General features: G+C 45.1%; 1 protein-coding gene across 4 annotated transcripts; it reads right to left on the bottom strand.

Annotated features, from left to right (window-relative positions):
• Positions 1 to 1,260: 1,260 nt before the first annotated feature.
• arnt (aryl hydrocarbon receptor nuclear translocator) lies at positions 1,261 to 19,794 on the bottom strand. Of its 4 annotated transcripts, none has more exons than XM_062538106.1 (21): positions 19,499 to 19,794; positions 18,280 to 18,370; positions 18,005 to 18,046; positions 17,696 to 17,743; positions 16,341 to 16,551; positions 15,768 to 15,981; positions 12,186 to 12,291; positions 11,804 to 11,869; positions 11,059 to 11,144; positions 10,222 to 10,298; positions 9,998 to 10,132; positions 9,302 to 9,376; positions 8,831 to 8,982; positions 7,561 to 7,686; positions 7,053 to 7,134; positions 6,403 to 6,520; positions 6,084 to 6,186; positions 5,615 to 5,795; positions 4,715 to 4,892; positions 4,480 to 4,607; positions 1,261 to 4,172 (listed from the first exon to the last, which is right to left on the bottom strand). In XM_062538106.1, exons 1-21 carry the CDS (start codon positions 19,515 to 19,517, stop codon positions 4,083 to 4,085), a joined length of 2,328 nt encoding a protein of 775 aa, XP_062394090.1. In that variant the 5' UTR covers positions 19,518 to 19,794; the 3' UTR covers positions 1,261 to 4,082. The 4 variants fall into 4 exon arrangements, with proteins under 4 accessions (XP_062394090.1, XP_062394092.1, XP_062394091.1 ...); XM_062538108.1 differs by having other exon boundaries at positions 4,715 to 4,889; XM_062538107.1 differs by having other exon boundaries at positions 7,561 to 7,683.
• Between the last annotated feature and the right edge of the window lie 37 nt (positions 19,795 to 19,831).

Here is a 19,831-nt window from a genome sequence, read left to right as displayed (position 1 = left end):
GGATTAAGACACCCTGTAGGCTCCCGATGCTGGGGGTCCGGCCAGCTATGGGGTAGCCTAACCTCAGGACACATGCACACACACACACAATATTCTGGTACTGTGGGTCAGCCTTACCTAACATACATGCACACACACACACAATATTCTGGTACTGTGGGTCAGCCTTACCTAACATACATGCACACACACACACACACAATATTCTGGTACTGTGGGCCAGCATTACCTAACATACGTGCACACCACACACACCCAATATTCTGGTACTGTGGGTCAGCCTTAACTAACATACATGCACACACACAATATTCCGGTACTGTGGGTCAGCCTTACATAACATACGTGAACACACACAATATTCTGGTACTATGGGTCAGCCTAACCTAACATACGTGCACACACACACACACACACACAATATTCTGGTATTAGCATAGAGAAGTCTGTCCAATGGAGACTGCAGGGGACAATTTGGGTTGTGCATTCAGACTGTTGTCATCAAAGGTGTAGGAGTGAAAATGGAATTCAGTAAGAACAGGGGTCTGTGGCTTTACTGTTATAGCTTAAGAATTGGCTGGGGATTGTCTCGTCTCATCTATAATGACACTCTAGTATAGATCCATGGGCCAGACACTCCCCCAGGCCCAGTGACCTGCAACAGAGGATTGTCAATGGCCAGGTCCCCAGGGCTAACCCACCGCCATCTCTTCATGTGCCACCTCACGGCAATAAACATAAAACCTGGAGTGTGATTTGACTAAAAACCATCCAACCATAAACAAGGCTGGAATTTGCTTCCACTGATTTGCTAATAGCAAAAATGAGAAAAGCACTATGAACAAGAAATATGAGGGATAGAAAATATTGCACCCTTGCATGTTGATGGGCCACATTAAGCATGTGAAGGGCATGTAGCACCATGGCTTCACATGAAGCCCAATCCAAACAAACAGCCGTGGACAGATTGCTTCCTGCTCCGCTTGGCATGGGCTGGCTGAGTGAAACAGGACGAAGCTGTGAGGGAGTAAGGCGATCCGCCCAATTTAACAGAGATCACTCGGCCCGGCCGCTGGGGAGATACAGCAGCAACGGGCCAGAGAAGCACCAGGCAAGCTGATCCCACTGTGAATAAAGCAGATGTGTGTGTCCATTACCTGGCAGGGAGACACAAGAGGAAGGAAACGGATACAGCACTAACAGGCTGATGAGGCCTGCCCTGGGCCCAGCCGCAGAATAAAACAAGGCCCAACGTTTTTGTACAATATAATGTAATTTAATACAAAAAGACAACAAACATCATTCTCTTTCTTTTGTTTAACATTTCATATACATATATCTTTTTTCATATATTTGTGTATCTAAGTGAAATATATAAACTGCAATTCACATCATTGTAAAAACCTGGACACGGGAAAACCAAAGTGGTTTCAAATTTGCACAGACGACAAGACAAATATCGCCCTTTTAAAAAATGGGAAAGTACTAAAGACAGGTGTGTGTACTTTTATATGTTACATACATGTATTGACACCTGTGAGAGACCGTCTCCTTCAAACATGTGCAGACATCAATACACACACACACACACACACACATAAAAAGGGTGTCAATCAAAATCATCTGAATAAAAAAAAGAAGAAAAAAAAACAAACACATTTCACGTGATAGGATTTCTCAAGCCTTTGGATTCAGTGGCCCCCAACGGTGTCCAAAACGGGCCCCACTTCTCTCAAAAGGCCAATCTGAAGGACCTCCTACAGCTAAAAGATAATGAGCAAATTAACCCACTCTATTTAATCTAGAGAATGACAACATGCCTGAGAATCAAACAAAAATACCAAAAATGTCAATCACAAAACGAATCTTGCTTTAATAATTCAAAAAAAAAAAAAAGACCCAATCACTATTTTAATAAATATTTGGGTTTCTATGGAGACCAATCGGTCCCAGGGTGTGAAGGGAGTCTGACAGACAACTCGGTTCTATCTAAGCAGAACCAGCAGAACCAGCAGAACCAGAGGTACTGTGGGATGCTGAGGTGAACGGTAAACACGGTTCCCCTCAGTGACAGGTTGAGTTGTGAGGGGGGATTGAGCACCAAAAGAAACTCCTTTCTTTTTAGAAGAGAACAGGAGAGGAGAGGAGAGGAGGACCGAGGGCCAAAGAAACCTGAGAATACCCATCTTTTCTTCTTTTTTTTTTCTTTTTGCTTTGCCTCATCTAGTGCATGATTCAAAAGTTTAACCTGTAACAACGCTCATCAACAAAGACCAAATAAGCAACACAGAAAATGGCTTTTAAAATACAAACTTCCTGCACATAATTATTGCTTTTATTTTAACCTCGGTCTTCAATATTTCTTTTTTTTAATAAAAAAAAGGAAAAAAGAAAAATTGATTACAATTTCAAGAGGATTAAAACAAACAAACAAAACAAACAAACAAACAAACAAACTGAAGTTCACACACAAGTGCAGAGTGGAAGGAGAGTGCACAGGGTCTCTCCAGGACGCGGAGGATTCTAAAGTGAAGGCTGTGTGAGGGTCTGCAAGTCCAGTCCGCAGCACACACGCTCCCTCAGTTCACTACTTCCATTAAGCGACTCATTTCCTTTAAGCGTGACCAAGTGATTGCGTGGGACTGACCACCTCTGCTGCTCTCCAGTTACTGAGGAACGCCCTTCTGCACTTCCAACCACAGCTGGGAAGTGTGTCTGCGCTTGTGAATGTGGTCGAGGTCTGTGTGTGTGTGAGTGTGTGTGAACGTGGCCTATAAGAACCACTCCCCTTCCATCACAACACAATACAATATTCATAGGACAGCGGAGATGCATAGGAATGGGCCGAGACGTACGCTCGTAAAACATGATCGCTGCGCGCGCGTGTGTGTGTACGGGGACTGAAAGGTGACTCATTGGAAGAGCTGTGAGAAGACACAGATGGGCTGATGGGTGTCGAGTTCCCACTCCGCACCGGCCCATAGGGCATTGACCTCTGACCTTGATACACTCCTAGTGCACTGCGGTGACCCCATGGGGTCAAGGCTCAACTCTTAAGGAAAGTGCCACATTTCTCTTTCTGAGACGGGGGTTGTGTCTCTTGAGCCATGAGCTCCTAAGACCTGAGGAGGCAGAGCACAGCTGATGCCTGTACGCATCTGGGTCTCTCGGGCCTAACTCTGGCCTGAGACTCTCCTGCATCAGATGGAGACTACAGAGAAATCTAGCAAAAAAAAAAATCATCAAAAAAACATGTTTGTGTTGTATGTGTTGTACAGTATGTGTGTATGTGTGTGTGTGTCTGTGGAGGGGGGAAGTGTGCAGTAGTTCTTAGAGTGGCAGTGCACCAGTGTGTGGGACATTTTGTGCTTTTGTTGTGCGATTGTGCGCTTACTCTGTGTACTGCCCTGCAAAAACTGCTAATCTAATACAATTTAGTCAAGAGTTATCAATCGTATATCAAGATGAAAAAATCGAGATGTATTGTTTTCAGTATAAAGAGACTAGCACTTTCTCATAAGATTATTTGACTTAATTTAATTTTTGCAAATGTCTGTATACTAAAAGCAATACCGTACATTTTTTAAAAATCTTAATATAAGATTAATAACACTTGATTATATATATATTTTTTTGCAATGTGTGTCTGTGTGGCCACTCAAACAGCCGAATGGCTGAGTGTGGAATTGTGTCTGTAATTCTGACAGCTACAAGTCCTGTTATCACTTTCCTTTGAGATCCTTTCCTCATTCTCTGCAGACTCTAGGAAAAACACCCTGTTGTCATCCGGTCCTGATGCAGTACAGATCTCTCCCACCACCGGAGGTCACCTGGGGTCACCTGGGGTCACCTTCAGATTCCATGGCTCAACATCCTTCTCTCTGGACCTACCCCTACATCATCAACCTCCATTTGGTAAAAAATAAACATAAAATAGCCCACCCAAGGGAGTCATACAGAGGGCTCCACCCCCAGAGGAGAATAAGGGAAAAGAAACAGCCTTGTAAAGAAAGAGACGGAAAGAAGATAGAGAGAGAGAGAGAAGGAAAGAGGGAAAGAGAGAAAATGTATTCAACACTGGTTCACTCATTGAAGGAGGGAAACATGGGAATCTCGCCAAAGTCCTCGCCGTTAAAGTTTGCCGACTGATCCAGTAATCCGGACAAAACATCCTGCAGAAGAGAAAAAAAAGAGAGGTAGAGAGAGAGGTGAGAACGAGAACGGGAAAATTAGGATGCTGGGTGCAATGTCACTGGGTGCCTCAACATCTCTCCTCGATCCTCGATGATTGATCCTCGAGGGGCGTTCCCACTGATCTAACTAACACTGGATAGACTATCCCATTGTTGCCGCCCCATCATTCCTTATGTAGATCAGTGAGGATCGAGGCCCAAGGAGAGAGGGAGGATGTATAAAAGACCAAATGAGAGGCACCCGCTGTTTACAAACCAAGCCATGTCCAGGAGTGCAATGACTCACCGGAAACATCTCCGCCTGATTGGCCTGAGGGTTAGCAGCACCCTGGCCTTGAGGCTGGCCCTGCCACTGGCCCCACACTGCCTCTGCTGGCCTGGAGGGGAACTGCGCTCCTGCCTGACTGCCATTTCCTGCAATGGAAAAAAAGGATGATAAAATTAAACACATTTGAAAAAAGCCCACAGCAAACATTCGGTCAAGTAAGTCTCCAGCTGTGCTGCGTGTTTCTCCCGCTCACCGTAGCCGTTGGTGGAGGTGCTGGAGGAGTTGAGGGCAGGGTAGGTGGCCACGTTGGAGGGGGTGGTGGTGGCAGCGGTGCCCATCGGCCCGAACCCCGAGGCTGAGTTGGTGGAGGAAGATGAAGTGAAGTCGCCCATGCCAAACGGGGGAGACTTCACTGTGGGCACTGCCCCCTGCTGGATGTGAAAAGATAAAACAGAAATCCATAAATGAACACCACACCAGTGGGGTATACTAAGAGGCAAGGAAGACCTATCCAGACTATCTTTACATCGAGGCTACACAAAGCCTTATAGCCAAAGCCTTACAGTTAAGTGATACTATGACAGCAGTTATGTGATCTATTTGTAAAACTAGGCTCTCATCTCAGATCTGAGTACGTTCTCGGTGTTGGGATGATGTTGGCCAATCATGAGACGTGGAGACGCACAAGACGCCTATATTAAAAAAAACGATTACTTCTGCATTTATGAGTGATGGCGTAATCTAGAGTGGTCATTTTTAGTGTCTAGCCTAGAACATCAAATAAATCGATGGTCATCAGATGCTGTATGCTATGCACGTGTATAGTAGTGGCCTATGTGCAAAAAAGAAGGAACCCTTCTCTAGGTCAAACAATGTTTGTTGTAATCATCGATACATAACAGGGTGCTCTTCAAAAAGGGCCTAGGATAACATTGCCACAATTGTTGTTGGAATTTTGATCCTTAAATGCTGATAGTACATTGTCATTTTCCTAAGATCACATAAGAGGCTGTTCAACCAAAGCACCATTACTGCTTGCACCTGTGCGTGTGTGTGTGTGTGTGTGTGTGTGTGTGTGTGTGTGTGTGTGTAACCCACCTGTGTGTGTGTGTGTGTGTGTGTGTGTGTGCGTGTGCGTGTGTGTGTGACCCACCTGTGTGTTAAAGGAGGGCCTTGGTCCCTGCCACGCTGCGTTGGCTCCCATGGCTCCAGCCTGGTTGGGGCTGGCGGTGTTGGGGGCGCCCCCTCCTGGCACGTTCTGGCGGGACATGTGGGCCAGCATCTGGCCTGCCGATGGGGGGACCTGCACCATCTGCTGGGGGAGTCCCACTGGCCTGAGATCAGCAGAGGGCGCCAGTGAGCAGAGCAGCAGGGTTTACACATGAATGCATACTATGCCATTTGTAGTCGCTGTAGGTCTCTCAAACTTCTTCGACCTGAGGATTGGTCATGCCAGACTTTGGGGTCATGGGACCCACCCACCCGCCCGGATATATTTACATGCTTATTATTCAATATCATTTGAATGTTTAATGTCAAAAAACACAATATCGCTTTTGTGTTTGGTAAATGGCAGCGTGAGTGTGTGTGTGTATATGTGTGTGTGTGTGTGTGTGCGGTACCTGTATGAGTCAGCGGGTCGTCCAGCTGCTGAGAAGGTGTTGGGTTGGGAGAACATCTGCTGGACGGCAGGGGCAGAAGTGGTGGGCAGGGGCTTGGGCTGGTCTGAGGTCACACACACACACACACACACACACACACACACACAACACACACAACATACACAAGCAAGTGTCATGAAGGCCTTTTATAAGAACACATTTACATGCAAAAAGCATGGAGCAACAGCTTCACAAATTCAATGTCATTGCCAGTGAGTACAGATATCACAAACACATCCTCCCACCCCACCCCAACAAAACCACACACACACACACACACCTGCAAAGAGGTCAGAGAAGTGGGGGTCTCGCTCGGCATACAGCTCCCCTTTGTCCAGCGGCTTACTGTGATTGGAGGCGTTTACGTTTACTGGACCAACTACTGCCTGAGTGGGCACCTGAGGGAAAATCCACACAGTAGTTGTGAAACTGCAATAAAATATTTGTTGGCAATAAGCAAGTGAAAACAAAAAACAAAAAAACTATTTAGTCCCATAGACTCCAATTCATTCCTCACTGGCGACTGCCCCTAGGGAAACTAAGGGTGAACTGCAACCAGTTTTGAAAAAGTGGCACTTAACAAGTGAGTGAACAGGCTCTCCATAAACAGGCTCTAGTACTGTGTGCAAGACCAGTTAACAGTGAGTGAACAGGCTCTCCATAAACAGGCTCTAGTACTGTGTGCAAGACCAGTTAACAGTGAGTGAACAGGCTCTCCATAAACAGGCTCTAGTACTGTGTGCAAGACCAGTTAACAGGGAGTGAACAGGCTCTCCATAAACAGGCTGTAGTACTGTGCTCAAGACCAGTTAACAGTGAGTGAACAGGCTCTCCATAAACAGGCTGTAGTACTGTGTGCAAGACCAGTTAACAGGGAGTGAACAGGCTCTCCATAAACAGGCTGTAGTACTGTGCTCAAGACCAGCTCACCTGTGGCAGTGCCGCCTGGGTAGAGTCATACAGACCCTCTCTGCCCCCAGTGCCCTCCAGCTCAGCCTGCTGCTGGAGTTGCCTGTAGAGAGAGGGAGGGAGGAAGAGAGAGAGAGAGAGAGAGAGAGAGAGAGAGAGAGAGAGAGACAGAGAGAGAGAGAGAGAGGGAGGGAGGGAGGGAGGGAGAGGGAGAGTTAGTACAGTCATATGGGCAAGATGAGTAAGGCCCATCACCAACACCATCACCAGAAACCCATCACCTGCAAACAAAATACAACACACTCCCTTCACCATGGATACCACAGCGAAAGTAAACGGGAAGAGACCAGCCCACAGCAGCAGCAGCAGCACATGTCCTCATCACCAACAGATGGAGAGTAACAAAGAAAAAAAGGTTGATAGAAAGAAAGGATGGAAGAGAGGTAGAGAGCAGCCATGTCAAGGTGTGTTTCCAGGGCTCCAGCACCGGAGTGCAGCGGAGAGGGGGGGGGGGTCATTCTGGTCTCACCTGACCGGTCCCTGCCCGGGGGGGCTGAGGGCGGGGGGGCAATTAGGGCTGTTCTGCCCCAGCGTGAGCGGCAGTGCCCCCCCTGGGGACGACAGGGGGGTGAGGGAGTCCTGATTCGGTGCTCTACTGTCACCCAAATGCCCCAGAGAGGGCAGGAGAAGAGAGACAAACACACACATATACTCAATCATTCAGTCGGTCACTGGAACACACATACATACTCAATCATTCAGCCGGTCACTGGAACACACATACATACTCAATCATTCAGTCGGTCACTGAAACACACATACTGTACATACTCAATCATTCAGCCGGTCACTGGAACACACATACATACTCAATCATTCAGTCGGTCACTGAAACACACATACTGTACATACTCAATCATTAAGTCGGTCACTGAATTACAGCCTTTGACCTCCACATAGAGGCTCCAGCAACACACATGCACCATCTCAAGGGTGGAGGAAGGGTCATTCAAGTTCATCATTAAAACCACAGGACTGGATATTGCTGTTGTTATTGTTGTTATTTAGCAGACGCCTTTGTCCAAAGCGAATATGTGCAATTAACACCAAACACCAGAACTGCATGGTGACATCACCCTGAATCAACATACTGATAACATTCACAACATTAGAGGTAAACATGCTGCTACATTGCTAGGCTAATTTACCCGTTTCTTACTCATTTTGAATGTCATTCTCAGAGTTTCAACTATCCCACTTGTGACATCCCTACCTTTCCCGCTAACATTTCAGATGCACCTGCACTTACACACACTTTCACTTTAGAATAGTGGGAATGAGAACTGTGAACAAGTTTCAAAATCGAAGCGATAGTTTATTCAGTTTCTGAAGAGATGAATATCTTCCCCCTCGGACCAACATCATGGTCTCTACGGAAATTAATTGATGTTACGGTATCCATTAACATTACCAAAGGAAAAAATAAGACCTTGAGAATCAATTTCAAGACTTTGTAAACAAAATTCAATACTTTTAAGGCCCTGCAGGTACTCTGTATGAATATGTTTGTGAATGCACGCATGTATGGTACTGGTACTGGCATGTATGGTACTGGTGTGAATGCACTCATGTATGGTACTGGTACTGGCATGTATGGTACTGGTGTGAATGCACGCATGTATGGTACTGGTGTGAATGCACGCATGTATGGTACTGGTGTGAATGCACGCATGTATGGTACTGGTGTGAATGCACGCATGTATGGTCCGGGTGTGAATTACATGGCTAATAGGACTTACTTGACGTTGGCGTTGGTGCAGATGATGTACTCTATCTCCTCGGAGAAGGGGTTCTGGAACGTGAAGGAGCTGGTCCGCATCCAGATCCATTCGTTGGTCTTGGAGCGGAAACGGAACATCACTGACATGACCTGCCCTCTCAACTTCACCACCTGAATTCACACACACACACACACACACACACACACACACACACACACACACACACACACACACACAGGGAGGGAGGGAGGGAGGGAGGGAGAACATCTCAAATATTAGCAGCACATCTCACATATGTATTGTAAGACAGTGCATGTTGTACAGTGTAATTTCCAGACTATTAGCCATGAGCTATGGGGTTAATACACGGGGACAGTTAATATGGTATTAGTATGCTTTTGCTTCTTTTAACTTGCATAAAACACTGCCCTGCGGCTTATACAAAATGCGGCTAATAAACAGGAAATTACTGTATGTGCATTGCCTTACCTGTTGCAGACTGTCTCGAAGTAACCCCTGATCTTCAGGATGGGCCAGTTCAAGAATGTTCTTTCCCAGGAGGTCCTGCACAACAAACGCACAGCAAAATGAAACACACCTGAATAAAATACTTCAACTCCACAACAGCATATAGCCATTTCCATCCTCTTCCACTGGGGAGGGAAAGTAATCTCATTGCCCCCTACTGGTTTTGTAGAGCAAAATGAATGTGATTCTTCATTTACATTTTTACCTCCGCCAAGGAGGTTGTTTACATCGGGGTTTGTTTGTTTGTTTGTTTGATAGCAAGATAACTCAAAAAGTTACACTCCCAGTTTCAGGGTACTTTTTAAAAAATATATGAACCGTCTACATGCAGATGGGTGCGATGGATGCTGTTCTGCAATATTCACAGCATACAGGCGAGCTGGACTCAGTCAGCCTGGGTTGGGTTGGGTAACTGAACGCACCGTTGCGAGTCTATAGACTTACATTACTATAGCCGTTTTCAGACACAACAGGCTTTCTGCACATTTTGCGATCATTGGATAATTGCGATATACGGACTAGTGTTGCACGATATACCGATACTAGAAAGGTATCACGCCTGAAAACGGCTTATGTCGCTTTGGATAAAAGAACCTGTTAAATACCAATCACTTGACTTCACTTGACTTGACTTGACTTTACGGTGTTTTGCTGTACCTGCGGCTGGTAGCCCACGGTGGCCATGCAGCGGTGGTCCACGAAGGTGAACATGCCCTGACAGTCGTGACGGGAGATGAACTCCACAGGGACGTTGAGGCTGCTGGCGTTGCTGTCGTTGGGGCAACAGGTCACCTAAACAGTGCCAACGGAGAAGAGTCAGGGTGTGGATGTGTGTGTACACTACTCGAAGCAATGGCACAGGACATCACATGTAGCTGTACCTGTAATCTACCAATGGCTACCAGACAGAAGCGGTTGTTCTGGCTGTTGTCGGTATCTTCATCCGAGAGCGTCACACCTAGAAGACCCAAAAAGGAAACTCTTACCACCAGAACAACAAAACCAGAACAGCAGAATACAGACAAAGGAATTGGAGAATCCTGACTAAAATGCATTCAGAATCTCAATGCCAGACACTCAGGGAATTAGGGCCCGTGTCCATCAACTGCGTCCTTCTGCACAGACAGCGCCCTCAACTTCATTTTCAGAGCGCTTCAGCGAAGTGTTTAGTTTATTTTGTTGCTAGGTTACGAGGTGTTGATTGGTCATTGGGAGAGAGAAGTGACAATGGCGAGACCAGTGTGGTTCTAAACGTTGAACAGATTTCAACTTTCAGTGCTCTGGAGTCTGGACACTGCGGGGGAAGGAAAACGGTCAGCGCCGAGCGTTGGACTCATAGGATTTGTATAGAACATAGCGCCGAGCGTTGGACTCATAGGATCTGTATAGAACATAGCGCCGAGCGTTGGACTCATAGGATCTGTATAGAACATAGCGCCGAGCGTTGGACTCATAGGATCTGTATAGAACATAGCGCCGAGCGTTGGACTCATAGGATCTGTATAGAACATAGCGCCGAGCGTTGGACTCATAGGATCTGTATAGAACATAGCGCCGAGCGTTGGACTCATAGGATCTGTATAGAACATAGCCGCCACCGGCACACACAAGCTGATTGGTGGGCACAGGCCCTTAGGGTGAGAACTGTCTCAAAAAGTTGGCAGTCCAAAATGCGTAAAATCAAATGTGTGTGAGGTGTTTAGAGACACCCATCATACCTGCAGGGGGCCATGACTTGATGTATCCAGTGCAGTGCACCACCACATACTGGGGCTCCCCCTCCTTGACTGGACCCAGGCCGTTCCTGCCAACACACAACAGGGGACACAGTCAGAGGCACATGCACATCACCGGGACACGCAGAAGGCTGACAGCACAGTAAGCTAATGACCACTAGCCACTAATTATGATTACAGTCATTTCCCGTGTATCAGCTGCATTGTGTATAAGCCGCAGAGCAGTGTTTTATGCAAGTTAAAAGAAACAAAACCGTATTTATACCATATTAACACCATATTAACTGCGCCTGTGTATAAACCTCATAGTTCAAGAAATCTTCCAAAAAGAATGTGTAAGCCGCGGCTAATAGTGGGGAAATGACGGTAGGTACTGTGAGTAACGATGCTTATAAGAAGAGAGCAATGACAGGCCAGTAGACGTCCTCACTAATAACAATGAGAGGCTAATAGTGGGGAAATGACGGTAGGTACTGTGAGTAACGATGCTTATAAGGAAAGAGCAATGCCAGGCCAGTAGGTACTGTGAGTAACGATGCTTATAAGAAGAGAGCAATGACAGGCCAGTAGACGTCCTCACTGATAACTATGAGAGGCTAATAGTGGGGAAATGACGGTAGGTACTGTGAGTAAAGATGCTTATGAGAAGAGAGCAATGCCAGGCCAGTAGACGTCCTCACTGATAACAATGAGAGCTGCGGAGCTGTAGAATATAAGCACTAATCACCTGTTGCGGCTCCGGAGAAAATTCAGTCTGTTCATCGACACAGGTTCCACTGGACACATCCCAACCCTGTACACACACACACACACACATACACAGTGCATATAGTCACAGTCCACACTATGACTTCGACTGCCGCATGTGTCTACCATTGGAGTGCGAGTGTGTGAGTGTGTGAGTGTGTGAGTGTGTGAGTGTGTGAGTGTGTGAGTGTGTGAGTGAGTGTGTGAGTGTGAGTGTGTGTGTGTGTGTGTGTGTGTGTGTGTGTGTGTGTGTGTGTGTGTGTGTGTGTGTGTGTGTGTGTGTGTGTGTGTGTGTGTGTGTGTGTGTGTTTCCTTTGGGAGATGAGAGGGCAGCAGGTGCAGGGGCAGGACTGGAGCCTCACCTCATCCTGCAGATGAAGGAGCGGCGTGCGCCCATACTCATCCTCGCTGAGGAGGCCTGCTGTCCCTCCTTCTTCACTGTCCCCGTCTTCAGGTCCAACATACGGCCTGCGGAGGAGACGAGCAACCCCACAGTGAGAAAGAGAAAGTGAAAGAGAGAGAGAGAGAGAGAGAAAGAGCGAGAGAGAAAGAGAGAAAGAGAGAGAGGGAGAAAGAAAGAAAGAAAGAAAGAAAGACCATTACCAGAGCAGTCATACAACTGAAGGCTTTGGAGACCGCTAAAAGAGCTAAACACACCCACTGACTCTAAAACTGGCCTTAACCCTATGAGCCCGACGGACGCAAAGTGCGTCAAAAAACGCACACATTTTCTTTGTTACATTGCTCCGCTATTATTAGTCACAGCGAGATGAAACTTATATTGCAGGAAAGAGCAGAACCGGGGCTTTCCAACGATACTAGACACTTGTCTGTACGATCAAGTATGAAAATAAAATAAAATCATGAAGTTAAATCAAAGTATATCATATTTACAGTCTATATTGCTCTGCGTTCACCGGCGCATCCAGAACTCTCGCTTAAATTACTCGCGGACTACGCATCGCACAGACATGACACGCATATCAAATGAAAGAGGAGAAGCAGAGCTTTGCATTGATACCAAATACATCGATCATTTCGTATGATAAAATCAGACGAAGTTACAAACAAATAATAATGTCATATAGCTTTGGCTACCTTTACACTTGTTTGATTTCCTCCCGAAATCGCGATCAAAAAGATTTGGCACGCATGTCAGATGAAAGAGGAGAGCTAGAGCTATCCACAGATACCAAATACAACCTTCTAGGCCATAAAACAGACGAAGTGACAGCAAAATAATAACTTCATTTAGCTCCACTTACCTCTGTTTTTGTGTAGAATAGCCTATGTTCATAATCCAATGTTATCATGTGTTTCTCTATGACAAGTCACGTTCATAACACGGTTTTGAGATCCTAGCACACTCCTGTATGGTATCCAATTCAAGACTCATATTGCATCCAAATTTGTTTGACAAATAAACACTTTTTGCCTTTACTTTGTTCATTGCAATGCAGTAAAACAAATATTATAGAGAATCATCATCTGTGCACGTCATGTGTCCTACCGCAAACAAGTCATGTCAGATCAGCTAGTTTCACAAATATGGAGTGCAAAAAGTGCCAAAAAGTCACTTTTTCATCACTAAATAAAAATTGCCATTTATTTCTGGAAGGCACACACCACATATTTCTGTAAATTGCTCAGCCCCAAAGTATACCTCCACCATGGTTCTTATATTGCCGTGTTCAGGACAGTCAGGCCTACATAACCATGTAAGTTTTGTCGAGATGTGAGCTTGCTGTGGTGAGATACACATCAAAATGTAAGAATTTGTGTAGTACGCTTTTCAACTTTTTATTATTTAAAAATCTAAATCAAATCAATGCAAGTATTTATACATGATATTGTGGCAGATCTGGATAGCCTAGACTGTGCTGAAAAAAACAATATGTAGCATGTGTGAATGGCACTTACAATGACCAGGATAAATGCTTCTAACTAGAGGTAGTGAAAATGCCCTTAAAACAGCTTAGGGCTCATAGGGTTAATGATGAGTCACAATGGAGTGTCATTGCGTGGCAGAAGTGTTGCCCAGCGCTTGTCCTCAGCCTTCAAGGAGAAGCTACTGTTTCCAGTGGTGGCCTACGTGATCAACTTAAGCAAAACTCTCACCCACTGGATCAGATGGGCAATGCTGATCATATGCCAGTGTGTTTTCATATGGCAACACCTGCCAGTGTTCAAACTGCTTGTTTCAAGACTGTACAGTTGGATGTGTATGGTTAATGCAGTTATTGAAAGCTATTGAGGCCATGGTTCCTTTCTTAATAATAATAATAATAATAATAATAATAATAATAATAATAATAATAATAATAGGTAACATACCAGTTTCTCTTTTGAACTTTATTAATTATAAACAAAAATACCAAGTCATTAATTAACATATTTACACTTTACCCATTTTAAGTTTATAACCCTACTGTAATATTTTGTTTGAAGTGGTATTGTGAATAAAAAAACTAAACTAAAAACTATTACCATATTATAAGTTATTTATTTAATTTAAATGATACATTCATCCCAAAATATGAGTGAAATGAGTTCATCCATATGTTATCATCAGCATTATATATATTATATAGAATTAATCCTGAAAAGGAGGGTCATTTCATATTTAGGGTAGTCTTATATTCGGGCCGATACGGAAGATATTCAGACAGGCCACATAAATAGATTCAGTGCAGAAATAGATATTTGAAAGCCTACATTCTGAAAGACCCTTCCCACACCAGGCACCATTTACTTGAACAGCTGCCCTCTGGTAACCATTTCAAGTCCATCAAGCCTCGAACAAGCAGACTTATAAACAGCTTCTACCGCACGTCGTCTACAGCACACGTGAACTGACCACTGCTAATTACTCCACATTCAACCAAGTCATTATCAGCACTACTGACGGAGACTTGAAGCCTGTGTGCCTATGTGTGTGTGTGTGTGTGTGTGTGTGTGTGAGAGAGAGTGAGTGAGTGAGTGTGAGGATGATCTATACAGCTTTGGAAAAAACTTCTGCACATTTTTCTGATGCCATCCTACAGTTGCTGAGAGGCATTCAAATGAGTTGACAGTCTTAATCAAATTTGCTATGCTCTTTTACTTTTTTCCAGAGCTGTATATTTGTGTGTGTGTGTGTGTGTGTGTGTGTAAAAGTGTAGATAGATGTATGTCTATATTGTTTTTATGCGTATGGATGGATATATACTATTTATGGCTCTAATACATAGATTGCTGTTAGCACCATTAACTGTTTAAACCAATCTTGTAGTACCCTGGGCGATGACAAAGAAACGCTGGTTCTGAGGCCAGCAGACAGACTGTGTGTGTGTGTGTGTGTGTGTGTAAAAGTATAGATAGATATACATTTGTAAGGGATAACGGCCGACGAGGTCGTTGCTACAATGTTACTATGTTCTGAACGTATGTATTTCAGCTTGGATGCAACGTGACCGTTCATTTAAACTTTGCAACGAGTTTGGCGAATTAATATTCAAGTGTGATACAAGCAACACATTGGAACTACTTCAGAGGTAGCCTGTTATATGAAGTTAATGACCACCCCATCAGCCAATCAGAGAAGATAATCCCATTGTTAAGGGAGATAAGCATACATTAATGGATATATATATATTTATTATACGGCTCTCTAGAATGTTGAGGGAGCTCCCATTCACTTTGAAGTCAGTTATTTTTGCATAATCACCGCTCCGAAGGTATAATGACCGCTGCCAATGGCAACGGGTTTTGTGCTTTTAATTCACGTCTTTCATATCAATCTGCAACAAATTCGTTCGCTGGTTGCAATGGAATTTCACTGAAACTCGGCTACTAAGTATGTTGCCAGGCAACACCTAACAACTGTCAACTGTGGCAAACTATTACATTATCCCTTATATGACTCTTCTACATAGATTGCTGTTAGGGTCAGCAGACAGACTGACCATTATTGGCGTTCTCGGATGTGGAGAGCTGCTCTCGAAGCTTCTCCTGGTCGTCGGGATGGAGCTGATCGTACAGGGAAGAACCCAGCCAATCGGACTGTGTCTGGTTTAGGATGGGGGTCACGGAGTCAGAGACGTACACAAGGCGCCCGGAGTCACAGGACACCACAAACAGAAACCCGTCTGCTGCCTCCAGGATCAAGTGCTTCAGCTCCTGTGGGGACACAGAGACAGAGACAAGCCAAGCAAGAGTGGCCAACAAAAAGGGTCAGTCTATGCCAGACACTGAGTTTTTCTTATGGAGCTAAGTGGGGCTCTGTAGGTGTGTGCGTGTGTGTGTGTGTGTGTGTGTGTGTGTGTGTGTGTGTGTGTGTGTTCACTACTACCCTGTAAGAGACACGTGTATGAAGGCTTGAGGGAATGTGTGTCTGCACACTGCTTGTGCTTGTGTGTGTGTGTGTGTGTGTGTGTGTGTGTGTGTGTGTGTGTGTGTGTGTGAGCAGGTCACCTGGTCTGAGAGGAAGGAGGGCTTGTAGGTGTGTGTGTGTGTGTGTGTGTGTGTGAGCAGGTCACCTGGTCTGAGAGGAAGGAGGGCTTGTAGGTGCCGTCGGGGGTGGTGTTGCCGCCGCGGAGCGACTTCATGTGGGACACGGCCATGCGCAGGATGGTCAGCTTGTCCGGCTTGCGGGCCAGAGCGCTGCAGGTGGGCACCATGTCCGACAGCTCCGTGATGTACGCAGTCATCTTGTTCCGCCGCCGCCGCTCGATCTCGCTGTGGTTCTCCCTACGCTCACAGAGGAGGATGGAGAAATACCACGGAGGAGGAGGGAGGAGGAGAGAGGGGTGGGGGATGCAGGGAGGAGGAGAGAGGGATGGGAGGGGGGGTTTAAGAAAGGAGGACAGATGGAGGAGAGATGAAGGGTGGATGAAGGAGAGGCAGAGATGTGGAGGAGGAGGAGGAGGAGGAGAGGGAAAAGGGGCAGCATGGGCCAGCAGAGGAGGAGAGTGGAGAGGAGAAGGTGTGGATGAAGGAGGTGGGACCGCACAGGTGTGGATGAAGGAGGTGGGACCGCACAGGTGTGGATGAAGGAGGTGGGACCGCACAGGTGTGGATGAAGGAGGTGGGACCGCACAGGTGTGGATGAAGGAGGTGGGACCGCACAGGTGTGGGAAGCAAGTAGGAAGAGAGAAGAACAGGAGGAGCAGGAGGAGCGGGAGGAGCAGGAGGAGACGCACACAAGATTGGGCAGGACGGAGAACACAGAGCATTGTTGAATCGCAGATCAGAACAGACAAGAGAGAGATAGAGAGGAGAGACAGAACGATTCAGAGGAGGAGAGTGAGAGAGAGTGAGAGAAATGAATGCACAAATAATAATAAACCTGCGTCAATGATCTACTCAAATGATAGACAGCAGCTCGTCCTTAAGAGAGAGCAGGAGTGGGAGAGTACTGAGTGAACTGAAAGAGAAGAGACGGGGGTGCCTGAGAAACAGAGGAGTGAGGGCAGAAGAGGGGGGGAGAGGCTCAAAGAAAACACTGAACCAAACAGCCGGCTCTACCAAACCACTATTGCTCTTCACTTATGAACACATACTTTGAGAAGAAAATGATTTTGATAGTAAGACCTGAAACACTGTTTTTGGGTAAATTAACCGACTAGGAAACCTCAGGGGGGGGTGGACATTTCAGAGTGCAAATTATTTTCTTTGCGCCATTCATTGTGGTGAATTCCTACGGCAACAATGCAAGAATAAGCTCACGCAGACAGGGAAAAAGCAGTTCAACATCTAAACGGCGATAAACAGAAAAATGTTGAATCTATCAGTACTTTACTAGCCATAAAAGCCATCACACACACACACACACACACACACACACACTTTTCTCCTCTTCATTTATGCCTATCTTAGCTTCAGTATGACTCACCTGGCGAAGCGTTCTTTATCATTTGAACCAGCCCCATCATCATCACATCTAGACAAAGGGAAAAAAACTACCTCAACAACATTTCAGTGACAGGTTTTATGCAAACTATAATCTGTTTGCATTTGCCCATATGCTTACTTATGTAATGTTTAATCTTGAAAGCACCAGAGACGGGAACAATATAGGCTTACTTTCACATTAAATTAACATATTACATTGTAATGACTCCTAACATCAAGTCCATTTCCAGTGAAGACAATCAACATCATCAAGTGGCGCATGATAAAATCGATTCGTTGGTAGACTTACCTGAACAGCTTGCCCCCATCATCATCGTCATCGAAATCAGAGCTGAAAGCGACAGGGTAATCGATGTTAGTACCCGGATAGATTGCTCAATTTTTGACAACTGCAAGCTAATGTGAGGGGAAGTTGTATTTACGGACACATATCATGGATGTTGTTCACACGTCGGGACTTTCCAAACGCACATGGTTGTATAATGAAATCTAATCACAAAGTATGGCTACTCTGCATGCGGTTTAGTGTCAACCGCGCTCCAAGCCAGTCGGGTCCAAACTCACCCAGCCCGTCTCTTGGTGCTGCCTTTCGCAACGACAGCTCCGCCGGATCCCGCTGATGCTCCTAGCCCCATAGGAGACATGTCTGGCATATCTGAAAGGCAAACAGCAACAGGCGACAGCAACATTAAATCACACATCATACGATCGCTTTAAGAAAAGTGTAGGTCGTTCAATAACTCCAAAGCCAATTGATACCCTCTTCTGAATCAACCACTGGGATGCGTTTCCCAAGAATTGTTAACTACGATGCATTTTCTATGGTAACGTCACTGCCCAATCTGAGTTGACAGTGAATGAGACACGGTAGCTACACAATACAGAAATACGGTGTTGATATTAGGTCGTTATTTCGGTCACATTTATAGTAAGAGCTAACAAATGTAGTCCTTTTTTCAGTGATATGTGGCAATAAAAAGCTTAAGTGTGCAGGGGTAACTCATATTTACGAACTAACCTTTGCCAGTGACTCTACCAAGGTAGTTTCTATAATAGTTGTCAACTATGCATTTGGGAAACGGACCTAGAGCAATAGCATGTTCAGGCGGCAAATCTCTCTGAAGTAACATTAGCATTGAAGCTGGAAAGTTTGTCACAGGCAACTTAAAAGTTAACGTTAGCTGCTACCCTCTCAACCAACTTGCTTCTTCCGCTAAACTTTTTGATGAACATAGCACATAGAGTAACCGCGAAATACTATCCATGTTACTTCAAGCTTACACAACACCAAAACTGTTGACTTATGAAGTGTTTTGCATCACAGCTAATGTTAGGGATACTTAGGTCAACACACAGCATGGCTATCTTGAGATTGCCTTACGTTATTGTCCTGTAATGTTAGTTTAGTTAGTTAGCTAACATACTGGCTTGACTAACATGAGTATAGATATCTAGTGACATCAAGAGCAAATGTAAAAATATTTTCATGAACAGATACTTCGTCACATTAACTACAACAGGAGCTAAACTGAAGCAAGCTAACTGTCAAATAGCTAACTATGTGACCACTGCTGTTCCAGTAAATGTTAGCTGACACAACACCCTTGTGTTTCGAGCTAACGTTAGCTAGCTTAACCGCCAGACAAGGTTCACACCATGGTCGCACGATATCGTCAGAAACAGGCAGTTGGGTCTGAAACTACCATCATTTCAGCCAAATAAGTTACATGTCATCATAAGGCACAAATATAGAGTTAACGCATGCTGTATTATATGTACCAACCTGAGTTTGAAGAGTCCATGTCCGAATTGAAGAAACATAAACAAAACAACTTTATCAGCTGAAAATCCCCGAACCTTGTTTTCTGGTGGAACTCCTCACTTAGCTGACGTTACTTGCACATTTTAAGCAGAAATAAATACATGTACGAAATCCTGATGCGATTTTTCTATATCATTTTAGCGAATGATGATATTTTCGAAATCCAAAAAGAGCAAAATAAGTGTATTTTTGCCTTTCCTGCTTTTTTTTCTGGTTTAAACCCCCTCCTTATCCAAGATGGCCGGGGATTCCAGAAAAAGCGCAAGTCAAGCAAACTATTTGTAACTCTCGTTG

This window comes from Sardina pilchardus, chromosome 6 (assembly GCF_963854185.1).
Source record: "Sardina pilchardus chromosome 6, fSarPil1.1, whole genome shotgun sequence".
Taxonomy (NCBI): Eukaryota; Metazoa; Chordata; class Actinopteri; order Clupeiformes; family Clupeidae; genus Sardina; species Sardina pilchardus.
This window is presented reverse-complemented; position numbering and strand designations above follow the sequence as displayed.